Source organism: Meriones unguiculatus, chromosome 10 (genome assembly GCF_030254825.1).
Source record: "Meriones unguiculatus strain TT.TT164.6M chromosome 10, Bangor_MerUng_6.1, whole genome shotgun sequence".
Lineage (NCBI taxonomy): Eukaryota > Metazoa > Chordata > Mammalia > Rodentia > Muridae > Meriones > Meriones unguiculatus.
The window spans coordinates 109,644,685-109,667,073 of record NC_083358.1 but is presented as its reverse complement, the minus strand read 5'-3'; the positions used below and the strand labels follow the sequence as shown (position 1 = coordinate 109,667,073).

General features: G+C 41.9%; 1 protein-coding gene across 8 annotated transcripts in view; it reads left to right on the top strand.

Moving 5' to 3' along the window:
- Arnt (aryl hydrocarbon receptor nuclear translocator) overlaps positions 1-22,389 on the top strand; it is a 64,557-nt gene that overhangs the window by 37,618 nt on the left and 4,550 nt on the right. For 6 of the 8 annotated variants that reach the window (XM_021627788.2, XM_060393103.1, XM_021627787.2 and 3 more), the window contains 15 exons: positions 1,878-2,091; positions 3,199-3,301; positions 5,956-6,021; positions 7,039-7,124; positions 9,723-9,799; positions 10,779-10,913; positions 12,871-12,945; positions 13,992-14,143; positions 17,411-17,521; positions 17,699-17,768; positions 18,125-18,248; positions 18,440-18,542; positions 18,933-19,080; positions 21,399-21,561; positions 22,187-22,353. In XM_021627788.2, coding sequence (XP_021483463.1) covers positions 1,878-2,091; positions 3,199-3,301; positions 5,956-6,021; positions 7,039-7,124; positions 9,723-9,799; positions 10,779-10,913; positions 12,871-12,945; positions 13,992-14,143; positions 17,411-17,521; positions 17,699-17,768; positions 18,125-18,248; positions 18,440-18,542; positions 18,933-19,080; positions 21,399-21,561; positions 22,187-22,353 — 1,794 coding nt within the window. The remainder of the gene's footprint in view (positions 1-1,877; positions 2,092-3,198; positions 3,302-5,955; positions 6,022-7,038; positions 7,125-9,722; positions 9,800-10,778; positions 10,914-12,870; positions 12,946-13,991; positions 14,144-17,410; positions 17,522-17,698; positions 17,769-18,124; positions 18,249-18,439; positions 18,543-18,932; positions 19,081-21,398; positions 21,562-22,186; positions 22,354-22,389) is intronic. The other 2 variants (XM_060393104.1, XM_060393102.1) reach the window with 1 other exon arrangement.

Genomic DNA, 22,389 nt, shown 5'->3' with positions numbered 1-22,389 from the left:
ACCTAGGATGCGTAGAGCCCTGATTTTAATCCACAGCACCATAACACACCTGGATATGGTAGCTCTTAAACTTGTACTTTCAACACTGAGGTAGGAGTATGAAGGTAAGAAGCTGAAGTCATCTTCCAAAAGGCCAGCCTGTTAGACATAAGACCTTATCTAAAGTAAGTATACATACATAGAAAATGTGTGATTACTGTGGCAAGTTTAGGAAAAAAAAAGACAGTATAAAGAATGAGGCAAAGGACATTTAATGTAATGTCACCATTGTCATCTAAAAATTACAGGAATATGGCTTGAGAGACAGGAATAAGTTCTCCAAATAGGGTGGTTTATTTGCTAGTCCATGGACTGCATTTAATAGTACATAGAAATAGTTTGTGTCCTCAGGAAACATGCGGGCATTGATTAAACTACAGGTGTGCTTCTTTTATGGCAAGCCGCGTACTTTGTGCTGTGAGGGATGTAAAGAGTGGTCATTGGTGACATCTGCAAGTTGATAACCAATAACCCAAAGCTAGAGTCACAACCGGAGGGGCAGTAACGAGGCTGTAGAAGGAGCGGGCGTAGGTCCCGGGCATGGCGCTTCGCTGCTTCAGTCTGTCAGTCAAGATACAGGCAATTTCTGTGAATTACACCGCAATTGATGAGACTCGGAAATCAGGAAACAGTGGGGGAGGAGTGTGGTGGTGTGGAGGGAAGCTACATGGTGGATGTGGGTTTTATTTCATGGTGTGGAAGCATGTGTATGGTTTCTGAGAAGAGGATGAGTGGAGACCAGGACCTAGGAAATAGCTACATGTAACACATGAACAAAGGGAAGAGACTCCGGAGCAGAAAATAAAGCAGAGATGAGTGGAGATTCAGAAGACAGTGGGGAATATCATCAGACTGTAGACAGACTGAGAACGACGAGGATCCAGGAGAAGGGACTTGAGCTGGCATTTAGGAGGATGTAAGTAAACCACTTAAATAAACAACAACAAAACAGACATGAGTGATGCACAGTGAAGGTTGAGGAGTAATTAAAAAGACTAAGACACTAAGTGTACTAGGATCTAGCTGCTTTGACGTCATTAATGCACCCTCAAAACGACAGTGATCTAATTATGTCTTTATGATTAGTCACTGTCAGAAAACTAAACTCTAAATTCTTTAATAAGAAACAACGTATTCTAAACAAATTGAGGGAAGATTTGTATAGAATTAGGAAATTTTTGTGTTTATAAGCTTGAATGGAAAGGGGAAGGGAGAGGATCCTAAAAAGAACACACAGAGGGTGGGATCAGCAAGTGCACTGTCAGAAGCTGGGGATATAGTTCCCTCAGAATTGTTGCCTCGAGTGCACAAAGCGTCCAGGAAGACCAGCCTGGTACTGCACACAAGTAATGTCAGTACCTGGGAGGTAGAAACGCCACGTCATCTTCCACTGGGTAGCAGATTTGAATTCATACTCATCTGCATGAGACTGTCATAAAACAAAACAAAAACCCACCAAGTTATTAGCTGTATGTGTTGGTTGTAATTTTAGTACATGGGCTGAAGCAAGGCCAGAAGAGCCCTGACCCCTCCAAAAGTCCTATCATTCACTGTGAGCCTTTTTATTTATTTTCCTTTCAGTACTAAGAGGAAGAGGTGACTAGCAACTTAGAGAAACTGAAGAAATGCTTATTGTAAGAAGCTTTGCCGGAGGATAGTTAGGGTGGGAACTCATAGCTTAATGAGGTATGAACCTGTAATTCCTAATGGAGCAATGCATCTACACCAGAGAATCTTGCTGCTTCCCACGGCTAGCATTATATGGGTTTTTTTGTTTTGTTTTGTTTTGTTTTGTTTTTGAGAGTTCACTATTAACTTTGATTTATCTTTTTGACCAGGAACTGAAGCATTTGATCTTGGAGGCAGCAGATGGCTTTCTGTTTATTGTCTCGTGCGAGACTGGCCGGGTGGTGTATGTCTCCGACTCAGTGACTCCTGTTCTCAATCAGCCGCAGTCTGAGTGGTTTGGGAGCACGCTGTATGATCAGGTGCACCCAGATGATGTGGATAAACTTCGGGAGCAGCTTTCTACTTCAGAAAACGCCCTGACAGGTGAGAGCTGGGCGGACAGCAGGTAAGTGGGGAAAAAGTATTTTCCTGCAGCATTAGAGATATTTAAGTCCTTACATTGGTTTGTTGAACCTGGCAGAGCTTATACTTTTTCCTACTCATTCTTAGGAAATATTTCATCAGTGATTATGTTCTTATAAAAGTTAATTTGTATCTTAATATCTTAAATAAAACAGGGAAATTAAAATATACAATAGTTTTCTTCCCCTGTTTCCACATAATAAAAGATTATCTATGCTGGTATTTCATTTAGTACCTGGCATTTTTTTCCATACTCACTTGTGTTTGACTTTGTGCTAGGTTCTATGATAGTAGATTTTAATTTTATAGAAGAGTGATTACTGGTAAGTTTATGAGGCACTTGGTTGTTATCATATCTCTACTGTGTCTTTTCTTCCTCCACCCATTTAAATTGCAATTCAGTCCTTTTGCCAACATTTGGCTAGAGGAATAAGTGGCATCTGTTCTAAGCAACTGTATAGAAAGTTACAAAATGGAAAAAAATAACTAGTAGTTAAAATATGAGAAAATCCAGTATCTTTGCAGTGGAAATGTTCATATTAATGTTGTTTTTAGTTTTTCCCTTCTTTTGTGATATTGTACATTTCATTTCTCTAGTTTTCCTTCTTCCCAAAAGTTAGTTCTGTAGAGAACAGTTTTGTTTTTAGACAGAAACTTTTTTTAGCAGGTCAAATTACTTGTTTTTAGACCATAATCCCCACCACCCCAAACTTTGAAGGTAGTTAGTAGACCAACCTCTTGGGGCAGTGGCAGAGGGAGCCCATCCTGTAACCCGGCAACCCAGGCTCAGGCTGCAGAGCCTGCAGAAATGTGGAAGGCGGAGAGAGCGCAGCAGTAATCCAGCACCTCCCACTCCTGTTTTATTCGGAGATATTTCCACAGTGCCATTTTGGAACTAATAATGAGATTTCTAGATGAGGATGGAAGCAGATTAGGCTTTAAAAAAGCATCTCTGTCATAAAGCAGGCGGCTGGAGGGCATGTTTGGACACTTCACCTCTGCCTCGAGTGTCTCTCCCCCTTCCCATCCACAAGAACTAACTTCAGGTTGTTCTCCATCTTTCTCCAGGGAGGATTCTGGATCTAAAGACTGGAACAGTGAAAAAAGAAGGTCAGCAGTCTTCCATGAGGATGTGTATGGGCTCAAGAAGATCGTTTATTTGCCGAATGAGGTGTGAAGCTTGCGATTGTGCTGGGGGAGGAATAATAAGTAACTGAAGCTTTCATTTCTGTCAAAAGCATTAACATTTAGTATCTAGAGCTACATTCCTGGCCACGGTTGGATTACATTTCTCAAGAACCAGTTGTTTTATCATAGTTAAAATACAGTATTTAGTAAGAGAAATAACACTTAATGACTGACTCTTATGGTATAGTTAGTAGGTCCTTTGTATCTGTCTTCTCATTTTATCTTCACAACTGTCCATAGGGTAAGATTCATGGTTACTATTTTATTGAGCATAAAAGTGGATTTAGGGGGCTTGATTGATGGATCGGCAGTTAAAAGCCCTTTCTGCTCTTCCAGAGGACCTGGGGTTTGAATCCCAAAATGACATGGCAGCTCAGAACTATCTGTAACTCTGGTTCCAGGGGACCTGATGCTCTCTCCTGGCCTCTGTAGGCCCCAGGCCTACACATGGTGCACAGGCATGCAGGCAGAATGCCCATACACATGAAAATAAAAATGTTTTAAATGGAGTCGGGGGCTGGCGACGTGTGTCAGCAGTTAAGAATGATAGCAGCTCTTCGGAGGACTGATTATCCCCAGCATCCACATGGCGGCCCATGGCCATCTGTGGGCATTAGGCGTGCAGGTGGTGCGCTTACGTACAGGTAGAACAGTGGTACACACTTTTACAAGAGTTAAGACAGCTCTTCAACTACATGTGAGGTCGGTCTCTGGCCCGCACATACATGTGCATGTACAGCATGAGCGCACACACACATACACATACATGCATGTATGGATCAAATATTAACTTCTGGGTCTGGGGAGTTAGCTCAGGGTGAGGAGATTTTGTTGGTCTTGCAGAGGACTGGAGTTAGTCTCCCAGCACCTGTATCAGACACCTCATAACCGCCTGTGCCTCTAGCTCCAAGGGGATTCAAAGCGTCCAGCCTCCACAAGTACCTGCGCTCACCATATACATACTCCCCTCCTTCCCCTGTGCATACAGTTAAATGAAATAAATCTTAAAAACAAAACAGACAAACTGAGTGTGGCCTCGCATGCCTCAAATCATAGTGCTCAGGAGGCACAGGTAGACGTATCTTTGTGAGTTTGAGGCCAGCCATAGCTGTATAGTACAATCTTGTCTCAAGAAAAGAAAGAAAACAATCTTTAGCTTCGCAAGATTATATAATACCTGATACGAGGTTAATGCAGCATCTTGTTTTAATCTATAGCAGCGTAACTCATAGACTTTGTCCCTCCCCCATTTATATGTATCCAGACCTCATACTCAGCAATGACCTGTTTCAGTGCCTAAGTGCTGGGATTGTAGGCATTTTTGTTGTTTTGTTTTTCAGATTAAAAAAACTTGTGCACCGGGCGTGGTGACACACGCCTGTAATCCCAGAACCTTGGAAGCTGAGGTAGGAAGATGATGAGTTCCAGGCTAGTATGAATTATATAGTAAAACCTTATCTCTAAAAAAATAGAAAAATAGAGAAAGAAGAAAAGTAGGATTGGAGGGAGTGTCCCTACTTGTGGATATGTGAGCCTGGAAGAAGATAGAAAATAATGAAATGTAGCAAATAGAGATAGTTACACTTACAGCAGAAATCAGAGAACAGGAGCTCCCTATTTGTGAATAAAGTTTCACTGGCCCATAGCCAGGCCTGTTTGACAGTTACTATCTTTGGCTGTTTTTATTTTTTATTGCCAGAACTGATCAACTAGAAAGACTATGTGGCCCACAAGGGCCACTTAATATCTGTCTTTTACAGGAAAAGTTCACCAACTTCTGATGTAAGGAGACTACATTTAAAGAGTGTGTGGAAACTTGTAGTTGAATTTCCATTAAAAGTTTTAAAGGAGTTCAGGCTGGTAGTCTGCACCTTTAGTTTCAGCTCCTTTTGGGGCTAAAGAAAGAAGATCTCAAATTCACTGCCAGCCTAGGCAACTTAGTGAGATCTAGTCCATTGTTCAATGACAGAATGCTTGCCTGGCATGCACAAAAAATATCTTAGTACTCTAAAAACATTTTTTAGCTAAATTGCTGGTGGTGGTGTGGTGGTGCTCTTGTGTAGTCTCATGAGGAGCTCAAGTTCATTCTTGCTGCGTGAGCTCTCTGTGTGGGAACCACAGAGATAAGGTAGGTTAGTGGGTAAGGACACTGGCAGGAAGGCCGACAGTACACGTGTGATAACTAGAGCCACAGGAGAAGAGAACTAGCTCCCCTAAGTTGTGTCCTGTCCTCCACATGTGCATAGCAACACACACACACACAAAGTTATACATGTTTTTTTAAATGATCTGAGAATATGGCTAAGTTGGTAGAGTGCTTATCTAAATGCATGTAGCTGTGGGTTCAATACCCAGCACCACATAAAACTGTCTGTTAGTACATGTCTGTAATGTCATCACTCAGGTGCTGGTGACCAAAGGGTCAGAAGTTCAAGGTCCTCCCTGGCTGTTTATGTATTTCCAGGCCAGCCTAGGCCTGAAAGTGCTACCTCAAAATCAACAAACAAAATAATAGACTGTTTCTCAATCTCAGCCTGACTTTCCTTGTTACCAGTTTTGTGTATATAGTGGGATCATCTTACCCTGCTGTTAGGTTTCTCATAGCCCAGCAACTTGTATTTTCTGTTTGTTCAACAGGTGTGGCAGTGGCTCCATGGACTCTGTTTCCATGAATAGACTGAGCTTTTTGAGGAATAGATGCAGGTAAAATCCAAAGCAATGAAGAGCAAGAGATGCTTTTTTTTTTTTTTTTTAACTTTCTCCACCAGCTCTCACCCTCTTCTTTTACCTCACCGCACTTACGTTCTGACAGGATGTTTCTGAACTTCATTTATTGGGTTTTGTGAGACAGGGTTCTCTGTGTAGCCCTGGCTGTCCTGGAAGTCACTCTGTAGACCAGGCTGTCCTGGAACTCAGAGATCCACCTAGCTCTGCCTCTGAAGGGCCAGGATTAAACGTGTGCCCAGTACTGCCTGATTGTGAACTCTAAAAGCTTCTCTCGTTAAAGGAAGTTGCTTAGTACTTTACTTGTTTTTCTTGTGTGTTTTACTTCAACAAGGCTAAAAACTTAGTTGGGTTTTTTGTTGTTGTTTGTTTTCTGGTGGGAAAGGGCAGGTACTGACAGTTTTTTTATCCAAGAAGCTAACGTTAAAAGTACTTGGGCTTGGTTTCCCTTTAACTTTTGCTTTGTGGGGGCTTCTAAGATGGCTTACCTGACAAAGGTGATTGCTGCCAGCCCTGACAACTGAGTGTAATCCCTGGAGCTCACATGGTAGGAGAGAACTGACTCCCACGGGTTGTCCCCTGACCTCCATCCCCCAAACACACACACACACACGTAAAGAAGCAGATGTAAAAAATTTTTAAATGAAAACAAAACTATATTTTGGGACCAGCAAGGTGGCTTAGCAAATAAAGGCACTTGCTGAGAACTGAGTTCAGTTCCCACAACCCTCAAAAGAAGGAGAGAAGCGATTCCACAGTTTTCTTTCCTCTGGCCTCCAACCTTCCAACCTCCACAGGTTTGAAGTGGCACACGCCCCCACACACATACCGGTAATAAATGGATGCGTGAGTGAGTGAGTGAGGAGTGAGTGAGTGAGTGAGGAGTGAGTGAGTGAGGAGTGAGTGAGTGAGTGAGTGAGTGAGTGAGTGAGTCGTACTTTGAAAAGACTGGTTTACTGTGTAGAATCTCACCCCTGACTGCTGTAACTCTTCTAGGAATGGGCTGGGTTCTGTGAAGGAAGGGGAGCCTCACTTCGTGGTAGTCCACTGCACAGGCTACATCAAGGCTTGGCCTCCAGCAGGTAGGGAAACTATGTGGTGATTTCTTTCCTGACGCACTTGATTATGTAAGAAACTGTCAATATTTTATTATAGTTACAGGAATGGGTGCCCCATTATAAAATGTGCTTAAGAATAACTGAAAAGAAAGTTAGATAGAACAGACTTCCTCTCATCCATTACTGACTTTATAGTCTAATTGAGGATATGGATTACTCACACATGGAAATGACTCAACATTGGTTTTATCATAAACGCCAGTGGGTTTGTTTGTTTGCTTGCTTGCTTGCTTTTCAAAACAGGGTTTCTCTTTAGTGGTTCTGGACCTGGCTTTGTAAACCTAGCTAGCCTGATTTCCACCTGCCTCCGCCTCCTGAGTGCTGGGCTTAAAGCCATGCACCACCATTGCACAACTTTTTTATTTTTAATGTGTCACTGAAAGCTGGAAAAAAGGACTCAGCAGTTAAAAGCACTTTACTGCTCTTGTAGAAAACTTGGGTTCAGCCTCAGCACCCACATGTTGGCTTACAACCACCTGCAGCTCAGTTCCCTGGGATCTGACACCCTCCTCTGGCCTCTGCAGGTTCCTGTACTCATTTGGTACCCATAAACTCACACAGGCATTGTACACACAGGAATAAAGGGATCTTTTAAAGTGCATATTATACATGCTTACTTCTATTTATTTATGTATGTATATGTAAGGATCAAAAAACAGAACAAAAGAAATAAGCTAGTAACTGTATATAGTTTTAAATTATTCAAAATTGTAATAATAGTGTACACTGAATTCTGTGTCGTTAAGCAGTTGTGGCAACGAAACACTGAAATTTAATTTTATTTGAGCTAGGATCTCTATGTAGCCCTGGTTACCCTGGAGTTCTTTATATAAACCAGGTTGACCGCAGACTCACAGAGGTCCACCTGCCTTTGGATCAAAGGTGTGTGCCACCATGCCAAGCTTGAAATGTTGGAATTTAATGCAATTAATTTGGGCAAACTGAAATCAAAGAGAGGCCTTGAAGGATGAGTGTACAATGGCTCAATTGCAATGACTTTAAAAGGGGGTTTTACTCTGGAAAAACTAGAGTAGTTTTATTTGAATTTGAGATTAAATAAGGGTGGTAGCAGAGGTGATAAGATATGGGATCAGATTCTATCTTCTTTTGAGACCTTGAACTCACGCAGCCTCCTACCTCAGCCTCAAAAGTGCTGGGATTCCAGCTTGGTTCTCCAGGCCTCACAAGGCCAGTGCTGTGAACTGTCACCTTTCCAGATGTCACCTTCTTTATTTCTTCCCTACTGGAAGAGGATTACTGGGAAGTGGAGATTTACAAAAGACAGAGAAGCAAAGAGAAACAAGTGTTCATTTTTATTTATTTTATATGTGTGGGTGTTTCGTCTGCATGTGTGTCTTTGCACCACTTGTCTGCCTAGTGCCCACACAGGCCAGAAGAGAGTGTCGGGTGCCGTGAGACTAGAGTGGCACACAGTTGTGAGCTGCCACCCAAGTGCTGGGGGTTGAGCCCGGGTCCTCTGCAAGAGCGGCCAGCGCTCTTACCCACTGAGCCTTTTCTCAGCTCCTGTTGATACAGTTTAAGAAGAAGTTAACACCACATTAGAAAAACTTGACATTTGCTTTCTGACATCATATTAATAGTTTACCCTGTGGTAAGTTACTTGACCAGTTTCCTTGCCTATCTGAGATAATACATCCTGAATATCATTGTTGTGAGAGTTAGATATAGTTTAAGAAAAGCATGCGGCCCAGTGCCTGGCATAAGCCGTGTAGCTGATAAATGGGAATTAATATAATTGAGAAAAGTTAATTTGAAATATCATGCATAATGATGCATGAACTTTTTATTTGACTTCCTGTATAAATCATACATTTAAAGGTATGCATGGCCGCTGGAGAGATGGCTCAGAGGTTAAGAGCACTGTCTGTCCTTCCAGAGGTCCCAAGTTCAATCCCCAGCAACCACATGGTGGCTCACAGTCCTCTTCTGTCATGCTGGTAAACATGCAGATAGAGCACTCATGTGTAAAATAAAAAAATAAACCTAAGGGTATGCATAAAATTCGTCAAAAAAAAAGTCTTCTGGATAAAAATGAGAGACAAAGAAGTTGTGAGGGACTAACTCCTTTCTTTCTGTGAATAAGAATATCTCTTCGTGTTTGGGATAATTTAATTTCTGTTTACTTTAAAAGTCACTGGTAGACAGGAGTGTTTACTTCTCTGTGCAGGTTGTAGTCACAAGCATACGTTTTTACACTACTTTGGTTGGGACTTGTGTTTTCCAATTTGTTAAAATGGTTGAAGCCAGATGTGCTGGAACATGCCTGTAATACAGCATTGGGAAGGACAGTGAAGAGTCAAGTGACCGTCAACTACAGAAGTTCCATTATAGTTTGTCTTAAAAATAAACACGCAGACACACACACACACATACACACACACACACACACACACACACACACGAAAAGACTTATGTAAGTTCTGTATAATTGATTACCTTTTGTAATCTCTTGTTTTATATATGTTAGTGAGTCTTTAGTCACCTGACTCTGCAGGATTTGCGTTTGAGATCTCTGAGTAACTCTTCTTTTCCTTCATGAAGGTGTCTCCCTCCCGGATGATGACCCTGAGGCTGGCCAGGGCAGCAAATTCTGCCTAGTGGCGATTGGCCGGCTGCAGGCAAGTATGAGTCTTCACATCTGTGTCCCTTTCAGATTAGGAAAAGTCTTTTCAGGATTTCCTGTGGTAATTTTGTTTTGCTCTGTGAATACATAGGAAAATTCTGTAAAACTCAAGATCTGAAAAAATGTTATTTATGATAAACATTGCTACTCTCCGATTTAGCAAATATCAGGAGCATGAGAGAGGATGGTTATCTTTTTGCTGTTGATATTGCGAATGGCACTTTCCTGTGTTTCCTTTGGCTTTTTGGTTCAAGGACTCCTCCGCTTCAGCCTTCGGTATGCTGGACATAGGCAGGCGTCTCCATCCAGGCTCCCTTGGCTTGGTCGTTTTTAGCTGTACAGTACCTACTTTTCTATTTCTCATTAATTTCTTTTGTCCCTATTTAAAATGGGAACAGTTTTTATTATGTCATTACATGCTTTATAATCAATTCTTTAAAAATATCTTAAAATTTATTTTTATTTTATGACTGTTCTGTTTGTTTGTTTGTCTGTTAACCACTTGCATGCCTGGTGACTGAGGGGACGAAAAGAAGTCATTGTATCCCCTGGAACTGGATTTACAGATGGTTGTGACCTGCCAGATGGGTGCTGGGACTTGAACTCAGGTTCTCTGGGAAGCAGCCAGTGCCCTTAACACCGAGCCATCTCTCCAGCCTCTTGATTTTGATTCTTTTCATGAACACAGTTCTCAGAAACTTGAATCAGATAAACATGGGCTAACCGAGTAAAAAATAGGTGGTTTAGAGTTACATTCATTATTTTCTTGCTTTACTCAGTCAAGAGAGCCTTGTGGGAGCAGAGCCAGACTTTATGGCTCTCGTTGGAGTTGCCAGTTTTGCATTTCTGGGTGAAATGCTTACGAGTTTCTAGATCTTGTAATCTCGTATCCATGTGGATACTACGTGAGGAAATGGAAAATGTTCTGTAAGTGCTGGTTTTATCTTGGCTCCTTTTCCTGTTTCCACTCTTAGGTAACTAGTTCTCCCAACTGTACAGACATGAGTAACATCTGTCAGCCAACAGAGTTCATCTCCCGACACAACATTGAGGGAGTGTTCACTTTCGTAGATCATCGTTGTGTAGCTACTGTTGGCTACCAGCCACAGGTGAGCAGGGGGTTCTAAGTTCTCGATCCTTAGGCCTCTGTTTTCTGTGGGCAGTGTTGAGGTACCATGGCCATCCAGCTCCAGGCGTGACTAGAACATAGCAGTCCAGTTAGAGAAAGAGATGCTGCTGTGTGCTGGCAGCAGAGTCTCGCCTCAGCTTCCTGCCATGACGCCAGTCCTCACAGAGAAATAATTGTGTGTAAAACTGTGTGGAAATAGTGGGTATACATATATACTTAGTTTTTGTTACTAACATTAATACAGATAATCCCAAACTACTTATTTTAATTATTGTAGTATAAGTGCCCTTATTTAGGAAACTTATATAATTGCTAATGGAATAATAGCCTGAATTAATGTAAGTTTAGCGCTGGTTATTATAATGATCTCCTGCAGTAGTAGATCAGTTAACTATCCCTGATTTAGATGACCTGTCTTATCTCTGTGAGCCTGGCTTTAAGTATGTGAACTGGCCAGTGAAAAAGTCTTGAAAATGAAGAAAAAGGTTGGAGGATTTACTTAGAACCCTGATGAAACACTTCCTGTAAAGCTGCTGCCAAAGCACTATGGTGCTAATGTGCTGATCTGTTCTGATGAGTAGACCAGAAGAGCGTTCTTTACATTCATGGTCATTGGATTTTCAGCAAAGGTGTAAGACAGTTCAAGGGGGAAAGATGTAATAAATGGTTGTGTAGATATCGGGTTCCATATGCCCCATCATCACCCCTAAAAGTCGTCATACCACAGACTGAGACCAACCCAAAGCCCTAAATGTGTAGGTACTAAAGTTAGAAATAAGCTCTAGAAGGGAATCTTTGTGTGTGCGCATAGGTAAGAAGGCCAGGGCCCAGCCTTGAGGGGTTCACCGGGTATTAGTCATCTTTCTGCTTTGAGGCTACATCTCTCATTGGCCTGGACCTTGCCAAGTAGACTAGGCTTGCTGACCGCTGAGCTCCCGTGATCCAGCTGTTTCTGGTTACTCTGAGATTATGAGAATATGCCACACTTTGACTCTATTTTATTTTTTATTTTTATTAGTTTAAAATAATTAAGTTAAGTCTTAATTATATTAAGACTTAATTAAGTCTCATGTTTCAACATGTCTCATGTTTCCTTGGCTAGACTGGAACTCACTGTAGACCAGGCTCACCTCAAACCCGGAGATCTGCCTGCTTATTGTATGTGTATATATGAGTGCCTGAATTATGTGCAGCATGTGTTTACAAAATGGTGCCACAGAGACCAGGAGAATACCCTGGATCCTCTGGAGCTGGGTGCCAGGTGGTTAGAGCACTATCTTGATAAGCACTGCTTTACAGGAAGTGTTGGATCTCCTAGGAATGAGCCATCACTCCTGCCCCACTTGGATCCCCACCCCCTACCTTTTTTGAAAATGTATATTCTAAGGACCAGACTCAGGTCCTCATGTTCGGAAAACATGAGTGTTATCTACAGGCTTTAACTTTTTCCATTCCTGTCTCCCCCTTACCACCCCCACCCCCCGCCCAAATCTCTTCTTAGGCTAGCCTCAAACTGGAACTCTTTCTGTCCTAGCCTGAGATGCTGAGAGTCTAGAGTTCACCATGCCTGGGAAAAATTCCCCTCTAAGATGACATCATTAAGAGAGCTAGTAAGATGACTATGAGAAAAAGCTCTGTAATTTTAATTGTTTTGTTACAGTCTACAAATACAAGTACATAGATGACCCATAGAATGTGAGAGGAATTAAGAGTCCGTTCTCCCTACCATGTGGGTTGCAGAGATGGAGCTGAGACCACCAAGCTCAGTGGCAAGTCCTCCTGTCACTGGCCCTGGCTTCCTGTTCCCTTGTTTCTGTTTACTTTGTCCTGCATACACCTGTTTATAGGATAAAGAGAAGAAGTAACATTCGCATATCTAGCTGATAGGAAGATTAGGTGACCATAAAAAGTGTATGTTTTATTTTTCTCTCTTCTAGGAGCTCTTAGGAAAGAACATTGTAGAATTTTGTCATCCTGAAGACCAACAACTTCTAAGAGACAGCTTTCAGCAGGTAAAATTTATCCTGGTTTCGGTCTGAGTACATATTTTGATCAATTCTTTGTGTTAATTCCAGATACTTACTGGTCAGTGTTCAGTTGAGCACTGTGGTGGACACTATAATTCTCTTTATGCTTAGCTTATGTTTTTAAGAAATAAAAAACAATTCTACTTTGAAACTAGTCAAAATCCAAGATATTTCTGCTTTGGCTTTATCTAAGAAATTGTCTTCAAAGCATTTAAAATATATCTACTTCACTGACCTTATTTTAGATTGTAGCAGGAAAGTTTTCTCAGAATTTTATAGATAATTGAAAGTTAACTCAGTTGTAACTAGTTAGAATTTTCAGGCACTGAGCTCCTGAAAATACTTGGTGAATATAATAGACTAGGTATAGTAACAGTTCTTTCTCTTTTTACAAGATAATTAAGTCTTGATGCTGTTCTTCCCGATATAATGGGTATAGTGACACTTAAGGTAGAGGCTTATGGGAAGCTTAAATAAGGTAAAGCCATAAGGCACACATAACTTAGTGTTTGGTACATGATTGTACTAAACTAAATGTTAGTTGCTAATATTCTTTATTGTTAAAGATGGAGAAGTAAGATTGTCTTCTGTTCCATAAGAACAGGTACTAAAACATTAACCAATCTTAAGGATTCCTGTAGGGGTTTTGTGGAAACTAAAATTCTCAAGTTTTAAATTGAAGAGCTGGGATTGATAAGTAATGTGTAAAATGTATATAGTGTCGCCGAACTGAAATTCCTGGTACAGTCAAACAAAGCCAGTTCATCAAGTATGTCTGCAGCAGACTTCAGGGGAAATATGGAAACGCTGTCTCTGTGCTCCCCAGCCCCCACCCCCTGACAGTCCACTCATGCAGTCTGCAGCTCTGGACTAGATATATGTCCCCCCTTAAATTCCTCTTCCTCTTGTTTGAACATTGAAAAAGACAGATGCCCCAAGGGCAACAACACAAGAGTTGTAAGGTTGTAAAAACGGGAAGATTATTAACTCTCTTTTTTTTTAAGTCCACTGATGGATGAAAACCCTTTCAGGTGGTGAAATTAAAAGGCCAGGTGCTGTCTGTCATGTTCCGATTCCGCTCTAAGAACCGAGAATGGCTCTGGATGAGAACCAGCTCCTTTACGTTCCAAAACCCTTACTCGGATGAAATTGAGTATATCATCTGCACCAACACCAATGTAAAGTATGTCCCTCCAATCTCTTTCTCATACTGGGTTGTTTATCCTGCAGCAGCCCTGGGGTGGGGCGGGTTCAGTCAGGGCACAGCTTCACTTTATCATGCTCTCTCCTTCTCTTCAACTTGGACTTGTACATACCAGCAGCTTGCGGTTTCTCATACAACAACCGTCTGTATGAGTCTGTATGAGTTAAGAGAGCAAGGTGGGATTTGTTTGCTGTTGACCTGTGTTATTAATTTGTGTACGTCACACACGGACGGGCATGTATGAACATGTATGACCATCAGAGTACATGAGGAGTGGTTCTCTGCTTTTACCAACTAGGTCCCCAGCATGGAATTCAACCGGTCAGCCTGGTGGCAAATACCTTTTCCCACCAGGCCACCCCACTGGCTCCTGGTAGAGTGAGTGTTAATAAGCAGCAGCAGCTCACGCTGTGGGCAGGGCTTTCGTGACTGCCCACCTGCTGCCCCTGCGGAGCACTCCGTGAACTTCTGTTCCTTAGAAGAGCTTGCAAGTCAGCCTGAAACAGCAGTTCAGAGATTAGTCCTGGAGATGGAAAGAGTCTCATTTCACTTTTCTGAACTTTGTTTATTTAGTTATAATTTTACTTTTACTTTTTTTTTTAACTTATTCTCATTTTATGTGCATTGGTATTTTTCTGGCTGATCTGGAACTCTTATTTGTAGACCAGGCTGTCCGTGAACTTACAGATATCTACCTACCTCCCTGAGTGCTGAGGTTAAATGTGTGTTTTATTTGGCTCTAGGATTTTGTTTTATCCACCAATGTTTTGCTTTTCGTCTGAAACAAGGTTGGGCAAACTTTTCTATGAAGGACATATGAAATACATACTTCAGCCTTGGGTGAACCGTGTGGTCTTTACTGCAGCTGCGCAGCTGTGCTGTTGACCTGTTGAAACAGGCACAGAAAGAACTTGACTGCGCTCTTTCAGTCTTTATATATGAAATAGGCAGTAGACTAGATCCATGCGTCAAAGCTTGCTGCACAGCATCATCACGTCCCACTCGTTAAATTCTGCTCCTTTCTCTCAGCTTGCTCTTTGTTGGTAGTAGTCTTTGTCTGGTTTTTTTGTTTTTTGAGACAGGGTTTGTGTAGTTCTGGATGGTCTGAAACCACTAGACCAGGCTGGACTTGAACTCACAGCAATCATTTTTTCTTCTGCTTCATGAGTTTAAGGATTACAGGTGTGTACCACCATGCCAAGCTTTTAGATTTGTTTTTTACTTTAATTTTTTTAATAATTTATTTTTTTATTTTATGTGCATTGGTGTGAGGGTTTCAGATCCCTTAGAATTGGAGTTACAAACAGTTGTGAGCTGCCATGTGGGTGCTGGGAATTGAACCCGGGTCCTTTGGAAGAGCTGACAGTACTCTTAACCACTGAGCCATCTCTCCAGCCCCTTTCTTTAATTTTTTTAAAGATTATTTTATGTTATATGTTTGAGTGTTTTGCTCACACATATGTCTGTGCACTGCATACATGTCTGATATCCTTGGAGGTAAGAAGAAAGGGATCAAATCCCTTGGAACTAGAGTTGGTGACAGTTATGAGAAGCCATGTGGGTAATGGGAACTGAACCTGGGTCCTTTCCGTGAACAAGAAGTGCTTTTAACCACTGTCCATATCACTAGCCCCTAGCTCTCAGCTTTTTAAAAAGTTTTCTTGAGGGCTGGAGAGATGGCTCAGAGGTCAAGAGCACTGGCTGCTCTTCCAAAGATCCTGAGTTCAATTCCCAGTGACTACATGGTGGCTCGCAGCCATCTACAATGAGCTCTGGTATCTTCTTCTGGCCTGCAGGTGTACACGCAGGCAGAATAGTGTGTACATAATACGTTTTCGTGAGGTGTGTTCTAGCACAGGCCACAGATCCCACCCATTATACAGATAGTTTTCAGTTCATTACACATTAGAGCCATCTGTTTTCAGAACGTTTCATTCCTACTCCGGCACTGAGTGAGTGCACTAAGATTGGCCATTCTCCCCTTTCTTCTGAAGTCTTCGATGTCTAAGTTAACTATCCCTATAGATGTGCTTATTTTAGAGATGCCATGTAAAGCACAGAATGTGGCTCCCTTGTGCCTCACTGTTTTCCTGTGTCACCATGTGGTAGCATGTATTAGTACCTCATTTTGTTGGTGGTTTTGTGCATTAATACTCCATTATATGGATGTGCATTATATGGACGTGGCTTTTTGTTTGTTTTAATTTTTTCCCTTTTCTCTCTCTTTCTTTCTTTCTTTCTTTCTTTCTTTCTTTCTCTCTCTCTCTCTCTCTCTCTCTCTCTCTCTCTCTCGTTCATTTCTTTGAGACAGGGCTTCCCTGTGTAGTCCTGGCTGTTCTAAAACTCACTCTCTAGATCAGTGAGTGATGGTGGCCTTGAACTCAGAGGTCCATCTTTGCCTCCCAAGTGCTGGGATTAAAGGCATGTGCTACCATACCTGGCATGAACTCAGTTTTTAAAGAGCAGATTGCAGTAGCAGGATTACAGTTTTGAAGTAGCCATGAAAATAATTTTATGGTTGGGGTTCACCACAGCATGAGGAACTCTAATAAAGGGTTGCAGCATTAGGAAGGCTGAAAATCACTGACCTGTACGGAGTTCCAGACAGTCAGGTCTTCATAGAGATACCCTATCCTAAAAAAGAGACAAACAAAAAGATCAAATTGCTATAATGTATACATTCATATCAGTTTTTTACTTATTTTAAAAACACATTTGTGTTTTTTAAATATTAATATGTTAACAATACACAGGTATCAGATAGCTTGAAGGAGTTAGAAGGCACATGACGGGCTGAGGGTGTTGCTCAGTTGGTAGAGTGCCTGCCTAGCATGCATGTGGACCTGAGTTTGGTCCCCAGCACCTCATAGACTGAATATGATGGTGCATGTTTGTGGTCTCAGTTGCTTGGAGATAGAGTCAGGTGATTGGAAATTAAAGGTCACCATACTTCTGGGTTTAAACTAGCCTGGGCTATGTGAAACCATGTTTCAAGACAACAAACAAATTAAAAAAACAAACAAAACAAACCAGAATGAGCCCTTGTTTCTTAGAACATAGTTACAGTTTGTACTAGTATGTTTTGTTAGTTTGTTTCCTGAATCTGAGGCCATAAGTTACCTATGGGACTGGACTTAATAAAGATCTGTTAGTGATTGTTCCACCTTACAGGTCAATATATAGAGTTATCGTACTGAGTCATTCCTTGTTTCCCTTTCTCTGTTCTCGTCTACTTTGTTTTTCTAGGAACTCTAGCCAGGAACCACGGCCTGCACTGTCTAACACAATCCAGAGGTCACAGCTAGGTCCAGCAACCAATTTATCCCTAGAGATGGGTACAGGGCAGCTGGCGTCCAGGTAAGCAATGGTGAAATACTTCACTTTTGAGCACTCTGTAGCCAGGATGTGTTAATATGCAGTCACATTTTTTGTTGTCGCTTCACGCGGTTTACTTTTTATAGGCCTTTTCTCCAAATTCTTTGTTAAAAATCTCTTTTTCCCATATTGCTTCCCATACTGATACTTGACCTATAGGCAGCAGCAGCAAACAGAACTGGATATGGTACCAGGAAGAGATGGGCTGGCCAGCTATAATCATTCCCAGGCAAGTGTGCACCTTTTTTTTTTTTTTTTTTTTAAGAAGGTAGTGAACCTTTAACTGTATCTCAACGCTGGCAGGATGGATTAGTGGTTAAAAGAGTGCTGCTCCTGCAGAAGGCCCAAGTTCAGTTGCTAGTATAGCTCATAACCAGCTGTGACTTCAGCTCCGGGTCTGATGCCTCTGACCTGTGTGGTGCTATATTCATGTATATACACATAAACATAATTTAAAAGAGACAGATAAATCTTTAAAACAATATTTACCAGTACCAGTGAAAATGTGTGTTTTGTATAAAATTGGACATTATTGAATTACCATTTTAACCATTTATTGATTATTCTTATTGCTTTGTTCCATAGGTTTCTGTCCAGTCTGTGGCAACTGCAGGACCAGAGCATAGCAAGCCCCTTGAGAAGTCAGATGGCCTCTTCGCCCAGGACAGAGATCCAAGGTTTTCAGAAATGTATCCAAACATCAGTGCAGGTACAAGTCTCTTCCGCAGACTCCTTTCACTGTCTGATTTCAGTTCTCACTGGTGGGACTGCTGCTGCCCAGTCAGTCATCTTCCAGCGTGCTTCCTCTGAAATTACAGTACTTGATGAGTGCATAGGAATTTATTAAACTATATGCTGCAGCCCCTTGATGGCCCTCCCCCAACTCCTTTTGGTCTACAGATCAGAGTAAAGGCATCTCCTCCAGCACTGTCCCTGCCACCCAACAGCTATTCTCCCAGGGCAACTCATTCCCTCCTAACCCCCGGCCGGCAGAAACTTTCAGGTGAGCCCATATGTGTGTGCTGCTTGGCAGGGCTCTGTGGATTCAGCTGAATCCACATGTCAGTCTTCCCTTGCTTCTCTGGTCGTTTCAGACAAAACGGTAGACCTTACTGGACCTAGGCTGAGACAAAGAAGCTGCTTCTTCCTCCTGTTTTTTTTTTTTTTTTTTTTTTTTTTTTTTTTTGCACCTATTCTATTGCCTTGTTCTAGGTTCCATCTCTGTGTGGTCAGTGTGTGGCTGTCAGTCTTTCTTGTGCTTTTTGGATTTATCAGGTTTTCCTTAACTGCAAGGAAATCAGAGGAATCTAGGGATAGGATTTGTCCTTTGATTCATAGCTTCTGTGATAGAGTCACCTTTTAATCCTTTATCTCTGTATTTGTTCCCTCCTAGGAATAGTGGTCTGAGCCCCCCCGGAACCATTGTCCAGCCGCCATCTTCTTCAGGGCAGGTGTTGGCCCAGATTTCTCGGCACTCCAACCCTACCCAGGGAGCAGCACCAGCCTGGCCTGCTAGCACCCGTCCAGGCTTCTCTGCCCAGGTAAAGCCTCTCCTCTGTCTGACCTTGTATGTTGTATTTTGTTTGTTAGGATCTTTTTTTTTTCCTACAGGTAAATTTATTATTGTCATTTTAGCTACTTCCTCTCCAATTTCTGCTCTTGATCTTTTGATTTTCATCTTTGTTGAGAGTAGCCAAATAATTAAAATACCAGAGAACTTGCCAAACTCTCATTAGAGCCCAGGGTTTTCACAGTCTCACCTTAAGGCAGAGTTGCTCATTCAGAATTCTCTGAACAACCTTGATTTCAAGCTTGTTTGGAGTAAGTTCAAAGAGCCATGTAATACAGGACCGAAGCAGAAAATTAGTAATTGTATTCACTGATTTGTGAAAAGATAGTATCATGTATAACACATAGTGAATGTGTTAGGCGTATTTGTTACTGTGCATTTCCCTCATGTAAATAATATTTTTAAAAGTTAAAAAAAAAAAAAGAAAACTCAAACCTAGAATTATTGCATGCATATTTTATTTGTGTGAAATGCACCAGAAAGGCATCCATTACTCTGCTGTCCAGAGTGAGCATTGATGGTGAGGACAGTTTCTGCCATGGTTTTCAGGGCTCTGACATAATCAAGCATATACTGTCTCCTAGGAGTTACTTTTTAATGTGCTATTTACAGACGTCTGTAGAAATGGTGATTCCTCAGACACTGTTGGGCTGATGACTAGTCTCTTAGTCAGTAAACAGCACAACTGGGTGTGACAGCACACAGCTAATCCCAGCACAGAAGAGGCTGAGGCCAGAGGATGGGCCTGGTCCACACAGTGAGATAAACTGTCTCAAAAAGAGAGAACAGAACAACAACAACAAAAATAATGGAAAATAAAAGCAAGAAAGCGTCCAGAATGTCAATCATGAGTCTCTCCTGGTGAGGTTGATAATGAGGTTTCATTTCTAGTTTCTTTTTTCCAATTTTTTTCCTTTTCTTCTTGAAACAGTTTAGAGTTTTTATTAAAAGACTCTTTAAATACAGATTTAAAGAAAAGCACACCGAAAGACATAACTGAGCATGGGCATGAATTTCCCTACAAGGGTTGTCACCAAATTCTTGTGTAATACAATATATTCCAATAGGAAGAAAAACGGTTATGCTTCTAGAAGAGCCTAGAAATGGGTGGAACACAGGCTGAGTGGAGGAGGAAGTGGTGTCTCGTTTGTGAAGCTCTACTGTTAGGACCGAGAATTGGCTCTGTTGCTGACCTGCTTGTCACTCAAGCCTGCATTTAATCCCCAAGATCCACTTGGTGGGAAAAGAGAACCCACTCCTGCATGTTATCTTCTAAGATCCATGCTCATACATGCATGTGCTCACATGACACACATACACATGCACACTAAGTAAATGTTGAAACAAAGGAAGTAACTCCAGTATTAAATAAGCACACCTGTATTCCCAGCACTGGGAAGGTAGACACAGGTGATCTCTAGAGCTTACTAACCAGTTAGTCCAGCCATATCGGTGAGCTCCAAGGTCATTGAGAACCCAATCTCAAAAAATAAGGTTGGAGCCTTTAATCCCAGCACTCAGGAGGCACAGGCAGGCTGAACTCTGTGAATCTGAGGCCAGCCTGGTCTACAGGGTGAATTCCAGGACAGCTAAGGCTACACAGAGAAACCCTACCTCAGACAACCAATAGATGGATGGATGGATGGATGGATGGATGGATGGATGGATGGATGGATGGATGGATGGATGAATAGAGAGTAATAAAAAAAGCTACCCAGCATCATTGGCATCTGTGTGTGCATGCAACCACTTACACACAAACATGCACATGAACACACACATCCATCGCACACATCTAAGGTAGAAGACATGTTGTTCTCTGGCTGCTGTTTGTGCATGTGAGCCTACACATACATGTTGAACATGCACACACATGCAGTTAGTTTATGGCATGCTCTCTGTTGGTCTAATAATTGTATGAGTTCATTATGTATAGGAATGGGTTTGTTAATGTTTTCATGTATGTGTATGGTGTATTTTGATCATAACCTCTTTCTACTGTACACTTACTGATGTCTCTTATCAACTGATTCCTCTTCTCAGTGTCTTTTTTCTCTGTTTCATGACCCACTGAGCTTAATTACATAATTATCACAATTTGTAATTATTTTCTTTTTGCACTTTTAGTTCAGTTACCTAGAAACATGGTTTTAGGAGGAACTGGGAGCTAATGAGACGTATACAGTTAGAGCAGGTGCCAGCCTGTGTGCAGAGGAGAGCCGCGGTTGACGAACATGGAGTCACGGGAGTGAAGTGCTCAGTTATGTTCCTGTACTGTGCTTTCCTCAGCAGGTGCCCACCCAGGCTACAGCCAAGACTCGTTCTTCCCAGTTTGGTGTGAGCAACTTTCAGACTTCCTCCTCCTTCAGTGCTATGTCTCTGCCGGGGGCCCCCACCGCGTCACCGGGTGCTGCTGCCTACCCTTCCCTCACCAACCGCGGATCCAACTTCCGTAAGTTCAGACAAGGAAGAGGACAACAGGAAAACCAAAGTACCAGAGGACGAGGGTTTGCTAGTCACAGTTGCTTGCCTGAGTCCTGTATGTACTGACCTAATTATAAGGAGCTGCGTAGTCCCAGTCTGTTTGAAAATCAGAAGCCTTACACAGGTTGAAGTGTCTCGTTGGACAAAGTGCTTGACATGCGAGCCTGAAAACCTGCATTCGGTCCCTAGACCATGCTGTCCTCTGACCACCCTGAGCTCACATACTCACACACACCATACACAAAACAGTAATAGTTTTTAAACATCTCTATAAAATCTTGCTATAAAAAACTTTTAACACCTGTAATAAAAACCATGTGAATTATTGTACTATTTACAGCAATAATACTACAAAAAAACATGTATGCTAATGGACTGCATATTTAAACGAACAGAGAATTCTTCAGAAATCCTATCTAGGGAATGAAGCTTAAATTGATAGTGAGTTTTGAAATAGAAGAGGCATTGATTAGCAGAGAGAAAACCAGAAGGTATCATATGTGAAAGTACTGACTCCTATCAAGCTATGTGCTGGTTTCTCCCCACCATTAAAGGTAATAAATTGAGGCTGTTTATCCTTACTTTATTGCTAGCTCCTGAGACTGGACAGACTGCAGGACAGTTCCAGACCCGGACAGCAGAGGGTGTAGGTGTCTGGTCACAGTGGCAGGGCCAGCAGCCTCATCATCGGTCCAGTTCCAGTGAGCAGCACGTTCAGCAAACGTCAGCACAAGCACCTAGCCAGCCTGAGGTCTTTCAGGTGAGTGGGTGAAGACCTCAGAGAGAGAAGGAAGCA